General features: G+C 40.8%; 1 protein-coding gene across 13 annotated transcripts in view; it reads left to right on the top strand.

The window, feature by feature from the left end:
- IPCEF1 (interaction protein for cytohesin exchange factors 1) overlaps positions 1 to 17,251 on the top strand; it is a 195,891-nt gene extending 178,640 nt beyond the window's left edge. For 11 of the 13 annotated variants that reach the window (XM_022559836.3, XM_030760277.2, XM_022559844.3 and 8 more), the window contains 2 exons: positions 3,667 to 3,860; positions 12,443 to 17,251. In XM_022559836.3, coding sequence (XP_022415544.2) covers positions 3,667 to 3,860; positions 12,443 to 12,658 — 410 coding nt within the window. In that variant the 3' untranslated portion in view covers positions 12,659 to 17,251. Of the gene's footprint in view, positions 1 to 3,666; positions 3,861 to 4,710; positions 5,525 to 7,354; positions 7,402 to 12,442 lie in introns of all 13 variants that reach the window. The other 2 variants (XR_016395259.1, XM_089922176.1) reach the window with 2 other exon arrangements.
- Positions 17,252 to 18,851: the final 1,600 nt, after the last annotated feature.

Here is an 18,851-nt window from a genome sequence, read left to right as displayed (position 1 = left end):
TACAACCGTTAGGAAGGACTCGGTTCACCTCGGCTTTGGGGTCAGGTGCAAGCTGTGTTTTCTTGTGTGCTTGTACCCTTTGGGTCTTTTTTTTGTCCTATGATCCTGTTATCATCCGCTTCCATTATTACTGGATGTTCATTTTATTGTCCTGTGAAGACCTAGGCACCAGCCATTAGTAACAGTAAAACAGTATAAAATCCCCATTTAGGTCATGGATGAGGTTAGATCACAGGTCTTTCCCATGAGTATCTAGCAATATGTGGTATATCTCTCAGATTATGATACAAAAAAGGCAAATAGGGACAGGAATATGTGTGTGGAAGGGCGATAATCTCTGATATTTTTAACTTAAAGGTAATATATATTGATATAAATATATTAAATAATAATAAAATTATCCAAAGAGGCGGTCCTCTTTATTTTTCATTTAGGGAATGTACTTTATGCCATGTTATTTCAAGATTCTAAAGTTTATTTTCATCTTTACTGATTTAATATTGTTGAATTAGATATAAGATCTTAATATAATCATTTTACTCTGACATAATTACAAATTAATGTGTTAGTCGAAAGTATTTTTATTTTCTATCGCAATCTTTAGCAGCACAACTGAGCAGCTTGGTGAACACAGAGGAAGTGAAGAAGTCATTCTGTTGTTGTATACTTGTTTGGTTTGTTTCTTGAGGTTTGTTAAATATATATTACTGTAAAAATACTGTGGTATTAAAAGCTATGTATTCAGGCTTTATTTGAGGTAGAGTCCCCACCTGCCTATCTGTAAAAAAATGATGTGTACAATTATTGTGTTCTTGTGGGACTGAAAACTCCCAGAGCCGCCAATGCTAATGTTCCGCTCTAAGAGTCAGATGTCTTTTTATTTAGATTTCTTAAGACTTTCTGATGTCTCCAGCTTAACTCCAGGACTGTTGCCATGCTTAGTATTTCTCCTATGCAAGTGTCATCAGTTATCATGATAATCTTATAAAAGTCTACTTTTTAATAGCTCTATTGACATATGCTTCACATACCATAAAATTCACACATAAAAACATACAGTTCAGTGATTTTTAGTATATTCATAGAGTGGTGCAACTAGATCCACAATCTAATTTGAGGACATTTTAGCACCACACACAGGAAAAACCCCATACATATTAGCAGTCACTCCCCATTCCTACTTGTCCCTTCCTCAGCCCCAGGCAACCACTAATCTACTTTCTGTCTCCATGGATTTGTTTATTCTGGACATTTCATTATAAATGGACGATACAGTATGTGTCTTTTGTGACTGGCTTTTTTTACTTCAAAGAATTTTTCAAGTTTCATCCATGTTTTAGTATGTGTCAGTACTTCATTTCTTTTAATGACTAATACTCCATTGCATGCGTGTACCACAATCTGTTACCCCACTCAGCTGGTGAGCATTTAGGCTGTTCGCACCTTTTGTCTATATCATTCATGACATTCATGCACAAGTTTTGTGTTAACGTGTTTTTAATTTTCTTGAGTATATAACTAGAAATGGAATGGGTGGGTCATATGGTAACTTAAAATGCTACATTTAGCATTTTGAGGAACTACCAAACGGTTTCCTAAAGTGGTGGCTCCATTTTATATTCCCACCAGCAACTTTAAGGGTTCCAGTTTCTCCACATCCTTGGCCACACTTCTTATTGTGCCTTTTTGATTTTAGCCATCCTGGTGAGTGTGAAATAGTATCTCATTGTGGTTTTGACTTGCATTTCTCTAATGACTGATATATTGAGCATCTTTTCACGTGCTTATTGACAAAAACCTACTTTTGATGTCTGCACAGACTGAGCCAAAAAGTCTAATTGTGTTTTGAATATTTTCTCCTTTTTTGATAATACTGTGGTAGTGAACAAAGAAGTTTACTGACCAATACTTTAATTTAGTTGCAAAGTTAGCCCAACATCTTTGCTCTTCATTTTATGAAAGAGTATTGGGCACACCTGTGGACTTTCTGGTAGTAGAAGGGGGAAAACTATTGGCTAAAGGCACTTAATCTTATAAGAGTAAACTGTAAAGTAAGTGAGTGTGCTTAATTTTGATGCTCCTAGACTACTGTTATGTGCTTTTCTCTTTGGTGAGACCTTTTCTCTAGTTCTTCTAAGGCCATACTTCCTATATGATCCTCTATCAAGCTTGTTCTCAGGATGGGAGCTAAAATGCATAGACACTAGGAAGTACCTGGTAGAAAACAATCTTATTGTCTATCCTTCCCAACATTATTTTCAGACTGAAGTGAATAAAGGACTGAAGTTTTTAGTAAGAAATTAAAGCAGCATCAAGAGATGGTTTTCTTTGAGTAACTTTCTATATCATTTGAGACTCTTTCAGCTGCATATGCTTGAAAACGACACTCAGAATATCTTAACAAAGGCAATGTACTGGCTCCCATAAGCTAAGAGGGCAGTAATGGTATCACCAAAATCCATGTGTCAGTTGGATCCTATGGATTGGCTCCATTCTCATGATTCTTGGCATGATTTCTGGAATCACACCACTCAGTTTAGGAAAACAGAGAAATTGATTCCCTGATGCCCCAAACCAAAGTCTCAGAATTGAGTCTCTTTGGCCCCAGTGGGCCTGATCTGAGACACGTGCTCATCCCTGGATGAATGACTGTGGCTAGCATGACGGAACTGCCGCTGGCTTAGCCTAGCACATCCGGGGTCCCCCCGGATCCTGGGTGGAGTCACTTTCCTGGAAGCATTTGAGCTGAGGCTGGCAAGGTGTGGTTAACAAAGAGAATGGAGGTGTGTGGCATGAGGAACTATTATTATCTGCTGAAAGCCACAGACCACAGGTGGATTCCTTCATTCAAAGCACAGTTCTAGGAAGGACATTAAAACGTGATCTGGGACAATGGTTCTCAAGCTTTAGAGTGTGTACTGGTTTGTAAGGTTATCCTGCCCCACCACTGTATTTTAGAAACAGAGAACTTACTTGGTTTCACAGGTTTATAGGTGGAGAGGAACTTTGCCCCAGGATGAATCATTCCCTGAGTCCCACCAGTCTCTGATTTAGATGATATTTGGGTGAGATTTGAGACTTAGAGTTGATGTTTGAATGGATTAAGACTTTCGGAGATGTTGGGATGAGTGAATGTATTTTGCATGTGAGAGGGACATAAATTTTGGGAGGTTAGACTGTGTACTATTATGGGTTCAATTGTGTCCTTCCAAAGTTCCTGTGTTGAAGTCATAACCACTGAGACCTCAGAATGTGACCTTATTAGGAAATGGTTATTTTTTGCAGGTGTAATTAGTTAAGAGGTCAATAGGGTGAGCCCCTAATCCATATGACTGGTGTCTATAAAAGGGGGAAATTTGGGCACAGAGACATGCACACTGTAAAACACCATGTGAAGATTAGAGTTATGCTGCCACAAGCCAAGGAACCACCAGAAGCTGGAAGAGAGGCCTGGAACAGATCCTTCCCTACAGCCTTCAAAGGGAACATGGCCCTGGTATGACAAAGTACCACCAACTGAGCGGCTTAGACAATAAAAATTTATGTCTCACAGTTTTGGAGGCTGGAAGTCTAAGATCAAGGTATCAGGAGGGCCTTGTTTTAGGACCATGTCAAATGTTCTGTCCTTGATTAACTGGGTTTATTGTTATTTATTTATTTTAATAGAAGAGACAAAAGTGTCTGAAGATGATGAAATGGAGAAGCTCTACAAATCGTTAGAGCAAGCTAGTCTATCTCCTCTTGGGGACCGGCGACCTTCAACCAAAAAGGAGTTGAGAAAGTCCTTTGTCAAGCGGTGCAAAAATCCATCCATAAATGAGAAGCTCCACAAAATCCGAACTTTGAATAGCACATTAAAGGTAAGAAATTTCGGACTGTGGATGAACTCTGTGGATGTGGCGTGAGAAGATGCTGGTTCTGTAGAATGATTTATGCTAACCACATGTGTGGGTGGAGGGTAGGGAAAGGCAGTAAAAGCCAATACAGTCTCAATAGGGTGAGTTGACCCTTGACCTTCTTAAAACAGTAGGAAATTCACGCAGTAGCACCCAATGCAGTTTTTTTTGTTTGTTTGTTTTGTTTTGTTTTGTTTTTACAATAGGCCTTGATTTTTGCATTCACTCTGGTGTAAAATTTCAAATACTAAGCTCCTAGATGGCAAGGATCATGTGTAATTTGTTTTTGTGCCCTACTACCTGGAATAATAAATGTTGCTGAGAGCCTGAGATAGTCAACTGGTGAGAATACACAGTAAAATTTAATAAGATCTTGGGATTTTGCCTGATTCATTAAACGGTGCTGTTCTTTTATACTATATCCAGAAGAAACTTTCTACATTTCAGATATAGCAGACTTACGTGATGCTAAGCTCTTGAGTCTGGAGCCAAGAACACCATGAGAGCTGGGCAGTGGGAAACAGACACTTCACGGTAGCAGACGAGCAGATGTTTCCACAGTGAGAATAAGGGACAGGGCACAGGATGTACTGAAGCTACGTTCATGGCCTCCCATAACTAAAATGGTTCTTTATAACAAAAGCATCCTGCTTTCACGTTTAGATTATAGCACAAACAAGTAGAGGCCAGAATGCTTTGTAAAACAGTCCTGAATTAGCAGAAGATTTATAGATTTTGGAAAGCCTTGTAGACCCGCAATTTAATGCTGTTTTGTACGTGTCCTTTTGCATCATGAATTTGAATCGCTCTCCAGGAAGAAATATCAGCAATCAAAAGGACAAGGCTACAAAAGATGGTGGAGTGACTCTCAGTCAGATGTCCCAGTGAGCCTTGTAAAAATAAGGCTGAAAAATAAAAGGCAAAGGTGTATTTTATTTATACAAAGAAAACCCAAACGTAGAGGAAATTGCCTAGCATTTAATGATGAAAGACATCACTAGCACTCATTTCAAAGTCATATATGTTGTATTCCATAGTATTTACAGAGTTGCTAAATGTGTTTGGTCATCCAGTGTAATATGCCATACTGTGTTGGGATTTTACTGTCTTATTTGTGATAACTGATACGAGTGAATACATTTTTTATTGAACAAATACTTCCCGACTCTTACTATGTATGAGGCACTACTCTAGGACACTGGGACCACTGAGAAGACCCCACTGGACAATGGAAACATAAAGGAAAACAATTGCTATGAGATGTGATAAGTGCTATAGTTGATATCAGCTTTGGTAGCCCAGAGGAGGGAAACAGCTGCCTACCTGAGGCCATTAGGGACAATGCCATGGAGATGCTGAAACTGGCCCATCATAAGAGATGAAGAAAATCAGGAAGAGAAGGAAGTGCGTTCAAGGAGGAGGAGCTGGCCTAGGCAGATGCATATCAGTGGATGAGATGTTGCAGCCCACATTGGGAGAAGTAGGGAATAGAGGCTAAGGAGAGCCTGGACAGTTCGGCTACTTCTAGAAGGAGAAAGACGGTGGTCTCAGCTTTCCAAAGAGCAGGAAACTCAGGATTCTGGACCTTCACCCAACCATGGCCAGGGGCTTGGAAACTGGGAGCGCAGGTTTGTACAAAGAATTCAAAGGTTTTACCGACGCAGCTGGTTCTCTGTGACGTCTTGTTCTCCATGCACTATGGCCACAGGCTTGAGGAACTCAGCATCTTTTTCTTTTCTTCCCAGGTATTAGTTATCTATTGCTAGGCAACAAAATACCCACAAACTTAGCAGCTACAGGCAATAGACATTCATCATTTCACAGTTTCTGTGAGTCAGGCATTTGGGTGTGGCTTGGTTAGGTGCTTCTGCTTCAAAGTCTCTTATAAGGCTGTAATCCAGGCATCAGCTGGGACTGCATTCATTCCTCCACTGGGGGAGGGTGTGCTTCCAAGCTCTCTCACGTGGTTGTTGGCAGGATTCAGTTCCTCGCAGGTTGTTGGACTGAGGGTCTCAGTTGTTCACTGTCTGTTGGCTGGAGGCCACCCCCAGTTCCTTCCCATGTGAGTCTCTTCATAGGGCAGTTCCCAAAATAGAAGCTGGCTGCCTGCAGAGCAGTAAAGCTGCGAGAGTGAGCGAGCAGGGTGGGTTATACCCCAATCTCAGGAGTGACATCACATCGCATTTACAGTATTCTGTTCATTAGAAGCAAGTCGCTAGGTCAGCCTTCCTGCAGTCAAGGAGGGGAATTACAGAAGGGCATGAGTACTGGGGAGCAAGGAACATTGGGGCCATCTCAGGGGCTCTCTACCCCACCCAGCTGAAGAACTGCACTCTCTGAACATTTCTGGAAAGAAGACCTTTCCACAGATCCCTTACGCTGGGGCTGATGAAATGCACCCCATGTTACGTATTCCTGTGAACCTCCGAGGAGGACATGATGATGTGGAAATTGACCTTGTTGAAAAAAAAGAGAAAAGCACATCAACCTATTCATTAGAGAAAGATTATCTGGTACATCATGTTCATTCATGTCACAAAGCTATCAGAATTATTTTAACTGTCTTTAAAACTCAAAGCAGTCAGGATAGTGGTTGCCTTTGAGGGGGAGGGGAGGATATGCACTGGGAGAGGCCACAAGTAAAGCTTCTGAGATTCCAGGTAAGAGTCTTTTTTGACTTTGATGGTGGCTACACAGATGTGTTCATTTTGTGATAATTTCATCAAGCACAAACCTTATATGCGCGTTTTTCTCTATGTGTGTTACGTTGCAATATAAATGTTTACTTAAAAAATACTTCAAAGCCGGAGTGTGGACAAGCAAAAAGAACAGTTTCATGCAGAAGCAAGGAAACTGTTTGAATAATAATGTTTGTATTAGTAATAGGCACATTCCAGAAATGAAGAAAAATCCTCTCACTGGGACTGTATTGGAATGAATGCTCCTCATGGAAATTCTTTTAGAAAGTTGAGCAAACTATCATGTCACACACTAAAGGCCTTTAGATTAGACCTTTAGGAGTTCCTGATAGCTCCACATCCCCGGACTTTTGGCTAAGCCTGTATTTATTTTTAAATGAATGATTAATGGGTCCAACTGAAACTTTCTCCCAAGATTCCTCTTGCCTGTGTCAAAAGAGGAACGAACACTTCTTTCCCACCTGCTCTGGTAGAACACATTTCCAGTGCTTAGGTCTTAAGCAAGCCATGTACTGAATATTTGGAGTGAAGAATGGAAGTACGTTATTTTTCAGAACCCCTACCAGACCCTGCCCGCCTGCCAGAAAGCCAGGAGTATGTTGTCAAAGTGGTTCAAAGCATCCAGTGAGCCTGCTGCTCTATAGGGGAGAAGCAGGGCCTTTGCGTGATGCCTGTTGACCCCAGGGTGCCGAGTCAAGGAAGGAGTGCAGAGGGTTAAGTTGTTTCATTAATTTCCTTCCTCTCTATTCTTATCTACAGTTTTTTCTTTTATCCATAAAAGAACTAACATGGACTTGAGCTGAATGGTAAGAAATTTGAATTTTTTAGAGCTAAAAACCATTTGAGAAGTGTTAGTTGAAGAGACCCTTTCCTAAAACCTTTTATCCCCTTTAGAAGTGGTGGTGAATTCATTTTTGCCTTAAAAAAATCAATTTTCCAAATTTGGTTGATCTGCAAAGATCTTATTTAGTTTTTTTCAATAAAATATTAGGATCTCTCTCTGCACAGATGTCAAAATTTCTTAAGAACAAAGTAACACCCCTTAAGTATCTTCATAGGAACAGTACTATGGTAATATTATAGAATGAAAGCATTTTTTTTTTTTTTTTTTTTTGGAAAAGAAGTAGAGATGTGGAGAACTCAGAGAGAAGAAAGAAAACTCTCTTGGTCCTGCTTGACTTTCTACCAGCAATCCTTCCTAGTTACCCCCTTATTAACTAACCTTTCTTCCCTCTGCTTCTGGGTCCTGGCCAACCTGCTTCATATCCCACTTTGGTTACTTTCCTACTGCACAATTTTCTCTCCTTCCTGAAACCCAAATATATCTTTTGATCTCCATTTATCACCACACCCTTGCTCTCTTGCTTTAAAATTATAAATCTCACCACTCAGATTACTATATGTATGGTACTTTTCCCTCGAAATCAATATTACTCTGACCAATCTAGAAATAGGAAAAGAAGAAAACAAGAAAATGTAATAAAACACCCCAAATAAAATGTAAGTTAAAGCTAATTGTAGAGTACAGAAAATACATTTGTGTGCCACTAATGTTTGGGATCATGCATGAGCAGATACCTCATTTGGATAAAATACATGCTGCCAATTCTTAGAATCCCTAAAACTATATGCAAATGTGTGGATATATCTATATCTATATCTATGTCTATGTCTATGCCTATGCCTGTATCTACCTATATATCTGTAATATATATCTATATAACATATTATATATTATGTAGATATAATACAGATATATTCAATAATACGTATATCATATATATAATTATATATATATTTGTTTGTTTGTCCGTTTATGGAGAGGATTTCCTCAGACTCTAAATAGGGTTCATGATGCAAAAGAGGTTAGAAGGCAAATGGGTGACTAGTTCTTTCATTCACTTCTTATTTGATATATTCATTTTTTTCAACAGGTATTTAGTGAAAGTCTACTATGTGTCAGTCATTCTTTCAGACACCTGGCTATATATCAGACAAAAGTGCTTGACCTCATGAAGCTTACATTTAGGTGGAGAAAAAAATAAACAAAATAAATACATTAAATTTGTAGTGTGCTAGGTGATGATACATTTGGTAGCAAATAGAAGAGAAGGGGAATAAGGAATGTTGAGGGACTGATTTGTAACTAGGATAAGCATGAGAAGCCTCTTTAAAAGATAGAATTTGAGTAAAATCTGAAAAAGGAAAGGGAGTGAGCCTTCAGTCTACCTGAGGCAGAATGTTTCGAGTAACAGGGACAAAAACGCACATTCCTTGGGATGGGGGTGTGCCTGGTCCATTTAAGGACGGGTAAGGAGGTCAGTGTGGCTGGAATGGGGTGGGGAGGCGAGACGGGGAGCAGAGCCGTGGGTCCAAGGGGCAGCAGGGGATCATAGCCTGTAATGCCTCACTGACATTGGAAACACCTTGGCTTCAACTCAGTGCGATAGGAAGCCTTTGGAAAGTTCTCAACAGAGCTGTGCCATGGCTTGACGTATTTCAAAGGTATAACCGTCCGAATTTTCTGCTACGTTGGGAGTAAGAGAAGGAGTCAAGGACAACTCCAGTGTCTGGCCTGAGCAACTGGCAAGATGGAGTTGCTATGAGGTGCTTTGAGGATGACTATGGTAGGAGCAGGTTTCAGTACGTATTGGGAGTAGATGGGGGTATTGAGAATAACAGGAAGTAAGTTTTGGATACGTTATATTGGAGACGCCCAAGTGGAGCTGCTGAAGGGATCAACAGGTATGGTGTTCAGGGCGATGGTAAGGCTGGCAAGGTAGATTTGGGACCCTCAGTGTGTAGGGAGAGGGGAAGAGAGTATGTGAAATTTCCAAGAGCATGAATGTAAATAAAACAGAGAATAGACTAAATCTGGAGCTCTGGGGCATACCAGTGTTAAGAGATTGGGTGGAACCAGCAAAGGAGGCTGAGAATAAGCGGTCACTCTGGGATGAGAAGATTCAGGAAAATGTGTCACAGAAGCAACATGATGAAGGTGTTCAAGAAGGAGTAGTCAACAGTTTTAGATGCTGTTGGTAAGTAGACGATGACTAATTGATCATCGGACTTAGCAGCGTGGTGGTCATAGACGGCCCTAACCAGAGCAGTTTTGGTGGAAGGATGGGGGCAGAAGCCTGATTGGAGACATTCTGTGAAAGAACGGGCACAAGGACGTTGGAGGCAGAGAAGAGCTGAACGTTAGCAGGAATAGTGAAGTGGGCTCAAGGGAGGGCTTTTACGATGGGAGGAATGAGAGCATGCTTGTACGCCCGTGAGAATGATCGCATGGAGACAGGAAATTGACGAGTCACAGGAAAGAGGGGAGAATTGCTGAAGTGAATTTCTTGAATGTGAGAGAGGACGCACTTGTACAAGTAGAGAGATCGGTCTTCGCTAGGAGCACAGATATTTCACCCAAATGAACAGGAAGGAAGGCAGCTTATATTGGTGCTGATGTAGTAGAAGGTGCTAGGAGCTTGGGAGAACTACTTTTCTGATGGTTTCCATTTCCCCAAAAAAATAAAGAGCAGGGTCATCAGCTACAAGGGAGGATTGGGGAGGAGATTTGAGTAGAAATGAGAAGTTTTGAAATAGTCATTTGGGAGAGGGGAAGAGAAAAGGGATAAGAAAACACAATTATTGGATAGTAGTGAAAGTCCATTTAATGGCAGTGGCCATGAATTTGAACTTTGACCAGTGAGCACAGTTGTGAATATTTAGCACATGCTGACCTGGATCTAGGCAGAGAGATTAGTTCAGTAATGAACAGGCATTGAATGTCTACCTGTCATTCATGACTGTGTTAGGTACAGGGAATACAGGAATGAATAAAATATGTTCCCTGTCACCTTCCTTAAGAAGCTTTAGAATAGGTGGCGTGACAGAGCCATGAACATCTCAGCGTAACATGGTAAGTTCTAAGAGGGCTGGATCCCAGCATTGGAAGGCACGTGAACATACAAAAAGCTTCTCAGTTCAGTCTGGGGGTTCAGAGGTTTTTTTGGAGAGCATGATGCCTGAAGTGAGTATATCTTTATGAGTTGTAGTAAAATCCAGTAAAAAAAAAACAACTGGGAAATGTTCCATGTGAAGGTCCCTCAAGGAATTAGAGTCCCCCAGGTGAAGGAAGGTGAAGAAGGTCCTCTGTGTGGCACATCCCGGGGGTATGAAGTAGCAGCATGTCGGGGAGAAAATCCACATCAACACTCTTAGAGAGGAAAGGAAGAAGGGAGTGGAGGATGGGCTCATGTCCACGGAACCTTGGGCATGAAGGGGAACTATTAAGAATACTTGGAATTTGAGGGGGACCCCTTGCACTGTCGGGCAGAGGGTGGATACAAAGTGGGGACTGGAGGCAGGAACCTCACTTGGGAGGCTGTAGCAGCAGATCAAGTGTGATATAGTGGACTTTGTATCCGAAAGTGGGTTATGTGCACAGGGATGAAGGGAACAGGAATAGATTTGAGATAAATGTGTCAGGTTGAGAGATCTTTTTTTGAATGTGGTGGCTGATACATCTTATGTTTCACTCCATTCCTTGACTACAGAAAAATCCCCTAACCTGAGACAGACATTTCGGAAATGTGTCATTGGTTACAGAGGAGGCAGGTGAAGTAATATGAATAGATTGTCTACTAGCATCACTGAAATATGCACTATTTGGATGGAAGTTTAATAGTCTTTTCTTTGAATAAAATGATAGCCTACATATTTATTCTGTATATATTAAATGTGTGAAATTTATTAAAAATGGTATAATTTAATAAATAAAAAGATATATATATTTTTAAAATAAATTTATTTATTTTTGGCTGCATCGGGTCTTCATTGCTGTGCATGGGCTTTCTCTAGTTGTGGCGAGCGGGGACTACTCTTCGTTGCGGTGCACGGGCTTCTCATTGCGGTAGCTTCTCATTGCAGAGCACGGGCTCTAGGCGCATGGGCTTCAGTAGTTGTGGCCCACGGGCTCAGTAGTTGTGGCTCATGAGCTTAGTTGCTCCGTGGCATGTGGGATCTTCCCGGACCAGGGCTCAAACCCGTATCCCCTGCATTGGCAGGTGGATTCTTAACCATTGTGCCACCAAGGAAATCCCTAAAAAAAAAAAAAAAATATATATATATATATATATATATATATATATATATATATTTCATTATGTAAGGGTAGAATGTATTGGGATCAAGGCATAAGGAATAGGATTATCCCAATATAATGAGCTCCCTGATAAAGGGATTTTCTTAAGGAAAAAGGGTAAGATATATGCAAAGCATAAGGCAACTAATGAGTTTTTAAGTGGGCTATTTCAGTGTTGGGCCGGATCCAATATATATCTCTATCTCTATCTCTATTTCTATCTCTATCTCTATCTCTGTCTCTAAAAAGATATATTTTTGTACTGACTTATGTCTTAGGAAAAGTACTATGTCCCAGCTTTACTTAGTGAAGCTTGGATGGTTAACGGCATGATTATACAATTAGCCATTCCAGGAGGAATAAAGCTCACACCGAGATAGAAATATGACTGTAGTGTGGAATAGTGGATTGATCAGGGAAGAGCGACACAGGAGACCTTGGTTATATGCCTAGTTCTTCCCCTAAGTCTTGGGTGGGATGCCTACCTTCTTTGTGGTCAGACTATGTAAATGGATGTCTTGCCGTATCTCTTAGGTTGTTGTAGGGACTTGAATATTAATATGTAAAAACACTTTGATAATTTTACGGTCAAGATATATGTGCGTTTATTTCTAAAAGGGCTGAAGATGGTTTATTGAAATTAAGATAGTCACCACATCTCACCCTCTTCTCTCTCTCTCTCTCTCTCTCTCTTTTTTCTACTTGGATAGTGTAAAGAACATGACCTGGCCATGATTAACCAGCTGCTGGATGATCCGAAGCTGACAGCCAGAAAGTACAGGGAGTGGAAGGTCATGAACACCCTGCTCATCCAGGATATCTACCAGCAGCATCAACAGCAGAGGACCCCTACGTCTACCCCCGAAGTCTCCCTCCAGGGACTCGAGAAACCACCTTCCTCTGCCTGCATTGAAAATTCTATTTGAGAACAAGCCAGGATGCTCTCCCCCCCGCATCTTACCCCAAAGCAACTCTTCAAGATGTTGTAGTAGCTTAACATTTTTCCTTATAAAGGAAAACTGAAAGCCAGTTCCTGGAAGCACCAGCTCCTCCTCTAGGGATGCAACTGGGGTGAAGACAAACACTGATGCTGCATCACCAGTTTCAGTGCTTCCATTCCAGCTGGAGGGATGGAGTCCAGATGAGCAAATGGTCTCTGTGTTCCTTCTGGGAGCCCCCGGCCATGCTAAGTTCTAGATGGGATGTGAGAACTGTCACCTCTGTTTGTTGCTCTCAAGAGAATGACAACATTCCATGGACAAAAGATCACTTTTTACCAGGGATGCTTCTTCATAGAAATACTCTGTTTTCCAAAAGAAGAATGTATATATTCCATCTGGTTGGGTAGCTGAGTTCCCCAAGTCATCTTTTGAGTGGAGGAATGCTATCTACAGCAGTAACCGGGGCAGGACAGATGTGGTATTGTGGAACCCAAATCGCTTGCCTTTGGTCCAGAATGGTGGTGCCTTTTCCACGTGTTGAGAAATACTTCATAGCAAATGGTGTGCGGGAATGCCCAAGGAGGAGGCGTGTCCTATATTCCACTCGCTCAAAGGACAGCTTAATATTTTCAGACTTTATCCAGTTTGGGTAAGGGATCTGATTAATGTTTCCTTTCCACAGAACAGCTAAAGAAAACTCTCTCATTACACTTGGACACCTCTATTCCCTCTGAGATTTTCTAAACCACTGTAGGACATAGTAATATGTCCAGCGAGGAATGTTTACTGCCTTTGCCCTTGGGTGTGGTAGCTATGCACAGTATAAATGTACAACCAGGGACTTCCCTGGCAGTCCAGTGGTTAGGACTCCGCGGTCTCACTGCCAAGGGGCTGGGTTCAATTCCTGGTTGGGGAACTAAGATTCCCCCAGGCAGTGCAGCATGGCCTAAAATAAATAAATAAATAAATAAATAAATAAATAAATAAATAAATAAATAAATAAATGTACATCCAGATTCCCCAGGATCAATATTGACAAGATGATTCTGGTGTCTGAATTGTTTTAGTATCTTTAGTGTCTAAAAAAAATCAACCCAACAGAAACAACAAAAGAGTTAAAACATGACTGTTTTATTTTTGTATGTTTATGTGTCACTTTGTGTCCTATGTGAATAGCTAAATATATTTGTTATTTAAGAATATTTATAGAAGTTCAAATTACTAGTGTCTTAAAAGATGATATTATATGTTTTATTCAGTATATGTTTCAAAGTATATACTTTTTGCTTGAGAAAAATAGGAATACTATTGATTCACTGGAGTTATTATGTTGCACTATAATGTCTGAGGAATGCTCAGGAAATCTTGTGGGATAAATGTAGGGCATGCATTAATAATCTTTATTTTCTGGCTTTTCTCTCTGCTTCTTTCTCTCTTTTTTCTCTCTCTCTCCAGAATGCTTAGATTTCTATCTGTTGTAAACCATCCTCCTAACCAGAAAAGGACTTTCCTCTTACATTATCCCTTCTAGTAAATATACTTTAAGTTTTATGCCATTTATGCCTACGTATCCTAAACCAGATGAAGCACAATTAATGCAGTCTTTTGATGGAAGACTAATAGAAATTTTGGGGTTTACCGTTTAAGAGAACTCATTTTATTAGAGAAACAATAGGAAAGTTTTCACCCACTAATCACCGTGAATACTTCACCATAAGAATAACCACAACCCATCAAAGACCCATTTTGGCCTAACCCCTAGCAAGTTGTCAACACAACATCGTTGGCTTTATAGTGTCAAAGTGTGTGGCTTGACATTCAAATGGAAATAACCCCCTGAATTTTATCTGCGAACTAAATGGAAATAGTTGTTGAAATTTTCCCTAAGCTTTACTAAGAAGTCTTAATACTTTGTAAACAAAAAACAACCTTAGCATTAAGAAAAAAAAAAAAAAAAAAACCCAGGAAGCAAGTTGTAATACTAGAAGCTTCTGAAAGGCCATGCAAGTCAGTTTGGCCCAGTAAACATTTAGGTGCTCCTGCAACAGTTGGAGCGTACTGGGCAGGGCTCAGACCCTGCAGAAGAGGGAACCTGGCTCTCTGTGAGTTTACTGTTGGCACAGAAAGAAGCAAACATCTAGGTCCTCAGACTGGACCCTGAAGTTTCTGGTTTGAAGGCCAGTGCTTTAATCTCTTTACTCTAGAAATCAGCATTGATTCTTTCTGTAATTAGCAGCATCTAATTCTTCCCATAATTAGGTGGACTGTTTAGGATTCACAAAGTAACCAAAGTGGTGAGAAAAGGAGAAATAATTGCAGAGGGAAGGATGGAATGATAAGGCATTCTTCTACCTTTTTCTCTTTGGTTTCCAGCACCAACCTATAAACGTTAAACCAGTTTTTCCTAAAGTGAAGTGCTTCGAAAGCTTTTGGCCAGGGCTTGCAAATATATTCTAACGCTTTACTTTGACTTTTCATGAATACATATTTAACTGACCTTTTAAAGTCCATTGGTACCGCTCCAACTTAAAGGCAAAACAGATCCGTGAGATTACTCAGTCTAGCTTTTCAGTTACTTTTCAAAGTCAAGTTCGTCGAGATGGTTTTGCTGTTTTAGTTAGAACAGTTACTATGCAGAACCTCCCAAACGAAAGTTAAACTGAGATGCACGATTTCGCACCCGGCTCTTCTAGACCAAACTCACCTGCTCACTTGTGACTTCCCTTCTGAGGATGCTTTCACTCTGTGTTACGTTGTGCTAGGAAGTAGGGGCACGGCTGCTGTGAGTCTCCCTCCTCCGTGTGCCTCTGCCTTGTGCGGTGGCTGTGGGGACGCAGCAGCTGGACTTGGACTGTACGTGCCATCGCGCTGCAATGGGCACAGGGCCGTGGTAGCTTTTGCGAGGTCATCCACTGGAAACCCAAAGGCCCCTTTTCCTTGAGTACAGTCTCTTCCTCATGGCCTGAAAGGTTACTGTCCCTCCTGCAGTGACCTGCTGCTGGGCTGGCTGTGGGTTGGGGTGTAACATCACTCTGCTTCCTTTCCTTCCTTCTGTAAAGTACACTGCTTGTTAGGAGCTGTGAGATCCTTGGATGAAAGGGATCCATTTATTTTGTTTTCCTTTTAAAATGTGTCAGGAGATGCCAGAGACTGAGCTTAGTGATTAAGAGTTAGGACCTTAACTTTCCTCTCAATTCCTTTTCATGTAATTATGCTAATTTCGTCAGACAGCCTCTAAGCCACAAACAATATCATAGAGACGATCCAGATACTTTTAAGTCTTTTGAAGAGAGGTGCTATACCAATTCCAGCCATATTTAAATTCATGGACACGTACCTCTTTGTACGATACTCTGATTGAAAGATAATATTTTGATGAGGCCACACAGAAGATTGAGTGAGTAATTTAGGCACACAAGGTGCCCATCCAACAGTCACTCTATGTTGCAAAGCTGCCGTGTCCAAATGAAGTTTTAGGATGCATCTCTTCTTCGTCTAATAGAATTTGATATTTGATTGGGGTTTTCCAATGTATTTCACCTTTCAATTTTTTTTTGTACACTTATAAGAGGAATGGAATCCTAGAAATGTGAGGTGACTGTCCTGCCTATGGTTTTGTAATATGTCACTAAAAATGGAAGCCCCTGAAACTAGATTTTAGCCACTCATAGGAAATGGACTGGGGATGGGCCATCCTTCCACCCAGCACTGAGAGCTGCTCGTCTCAGCAAACAAGATAATGAACCTCTACATGTTTCTCTATGTTGTGAGACAGGAAGTGATGTTCTTACCTCCTCTGCACATCTCTATTCTTCCTCACATCACCACAGACCACAGCGAAAACGAAGAAGAAAAAAAGATATTTATAGATATTTTAAAAAATAGTTCAATTTCTCCTGCTGTGAGAAGACTTCACTGCCCTGTTTTGATATTTCTTTTGAGCCCAAAGGGGAAGCATGCCCCAGGGAGACGTCGAGCATCTGTTAATAAAGCCGAGGATTTTATTTATTTATTTATTTTTTAACATCTTTATTGGAGTAGAATTGCTTTACAATGGTGTGTTAGTTTCTGCTTTATAACAAAGTGAAGCAGTTATACATATGTTCCCATATCTCTTCCCTCTTGCGTCTCCCTCCCTCCCACCCTCCCTATCCCACCCCTCTAGGTGGTCACAAAGCCCCGAGCTGATCTCCCTGTGCTATGCGGGCTGCTTCCCACTAGCTACCTATTTTACGTTTAAGCCCAGGATTTTAAACCACCATTTTAACGCCCTTGCATGATGGGGATGTGACGTTTTGCACTGCATGGTGTTTGGGGGCAAGATGTTAATGTAGGAATGATACGTTCAATCTCACTGTACTTTGTTCTGTCTTCTACCCTCTTTGACTGAACTGAAAAAAGAGGCATGACTCATTTCTCCTGCTCTGTGTGTTTGAGGATGACTTGTAAGATAAAAATAAAAACAGGAGAAAATAGATCTAGTAAAATGACCTGGAAAACATTGGAAATGTTCCAGTGGTGTTCGTTTTCTGCCCTGCAATGTTGCTTCCTCAGAATAAAAACTCCTTGGGAAGTGTGGCATGGCTGGGCTTTTATCGTCTACAAAGGGTTATAGCGCCCTCTGGTGGCAGCCTCAAAATAATTGATTCGAGACGATCGATGTTTTTATTAAATGAGAGATTTAATTATGTTGGGAAATCTGTTTCCACAACAACTGATGTGGCCTCCTCCAATGGTCTTCAGCTTACAGATTTCTTCGTACCGAGATATTTATATTTTTCACAATTGTCGGTGCACACAATTTGACTCGTTACTAGGCACCCACATTTTGTTTAGAGAATCTTAAAAATTTGAAGATTATAAAAGTTACAACCAGTAACACATAAGTTCCTTAAGATACATAAGATATCTCTGTGAAAAAGGAACAAAGAAAATATTGAAGTAGCATAATAAATTGCCTTTATTCTGGATCCACTGATGAGAGGAAGTTAGCCTGCACTGAACTTGATTCACACCTCCTTGTTTGCTGTCTACACAAAGTGTTATTTTGTTTCCTCTCTCTCTCCAAATGTTCACTTTACATGCTGAGGCCCATCCTCTTTTTCCTCCATCTGCCACCACCAAATCTGTCCAGGCTCCCACACGGAAGCAGTAAAAATTATTCTAGACCAAAGAGATTAGCAAAAGGCATTGATACAGTACGTTCTTGATTTCTAGAACAATCTTGCATTAGTTTCCATTGCTGCTGTACCAAATCATCACAAATGCAGTAGCTTGAAAATTGTGTTTTCTTCCAGTTGTGGATTCAGAAGTCTGACACCGGTTTCCTTGAGCTAAGATCAAGGTGTGGTCAGAACTGTGTTCCTTCGGGAACCTCCAAGGAAGAATCCATTTCCTTGCCCTCTCCAGGTCACCCACATTCTTTGCCTCTTTCTCCATCTTCAAAGGCAGCAAGGTAACTCCCTATACCTTTTCTCTCTAGTCACACCTTCCCCGGACTGACTCTTTTTTTTTTTTTTAAACATCTTTTTTGGAGTATAATTGCTTTACAATGGTGTGTTAGTTTCTGCTTTATAACGAAGTGAATCAGTTATACATATACATATATCCCCATATCTCTTCCCTCTTGTGTCTCCCTCCCTCCCACCCTCCCTATCCCTCCCCTCTAGGTGGTCACAAAGCACCGAGCTGATCTCCCTGTGCTATGCGGCTGCTTCCCACTAGCTATCTACCTTACGTTTGGTAGTGTATCAGACTGACTCTTTTAAGGACCCTATGATTACATTGGGCCCACCTGGATAATGTAGCAACAGGTTGCTTCTCTGTTTCAGCAACCTGAATACAACCTGCAACCCTTATTCCCCTTTGTAACATAGACTCAGGTCCAGTGAGTCATGGTCATCATTCTGCTGACTGTAAACCTCCATTTCAAATATCCTGCTTAGTCCCCCTGAACCATCAATTTCTTCCAGAAATTCCAGGACGTCTAAATTTTCATGACAAGCATGAAATCCTTTGTCATACCATGTGGCTTGAATTTGGTTTCATCAAAGTATGTTCACCGCAGGGAAAGTAATTCCATCTTTACGAGGAGAAAGGGGAAGACTTTTCTAGGTTTTAAAGTCACACATACACAGGTTTGACAGGTACGGTAGTTTCACCATCAGATCAAGTTTTA

Source organism: Delphinapterus leucas, chromosome 12 (assembly GCF_059928025.1).
Source record: "Delphinapterus leucas isolate spDelLeu-1000000601 "Yukka" chromosome 12, BTC_Dleu_Yukka2, whole genome shotgun sequence".
NCBI lineage: Eukaryota > Metazoa > Chordata > Mammalia > Artiodactyla > Monodontidae > Delphinapterus > Delphinapterus leucas.
Note: the sequence above shows the minus strand (reverse complement) of the source record. Positions and strands in the feature narration are given on the sequence as shown.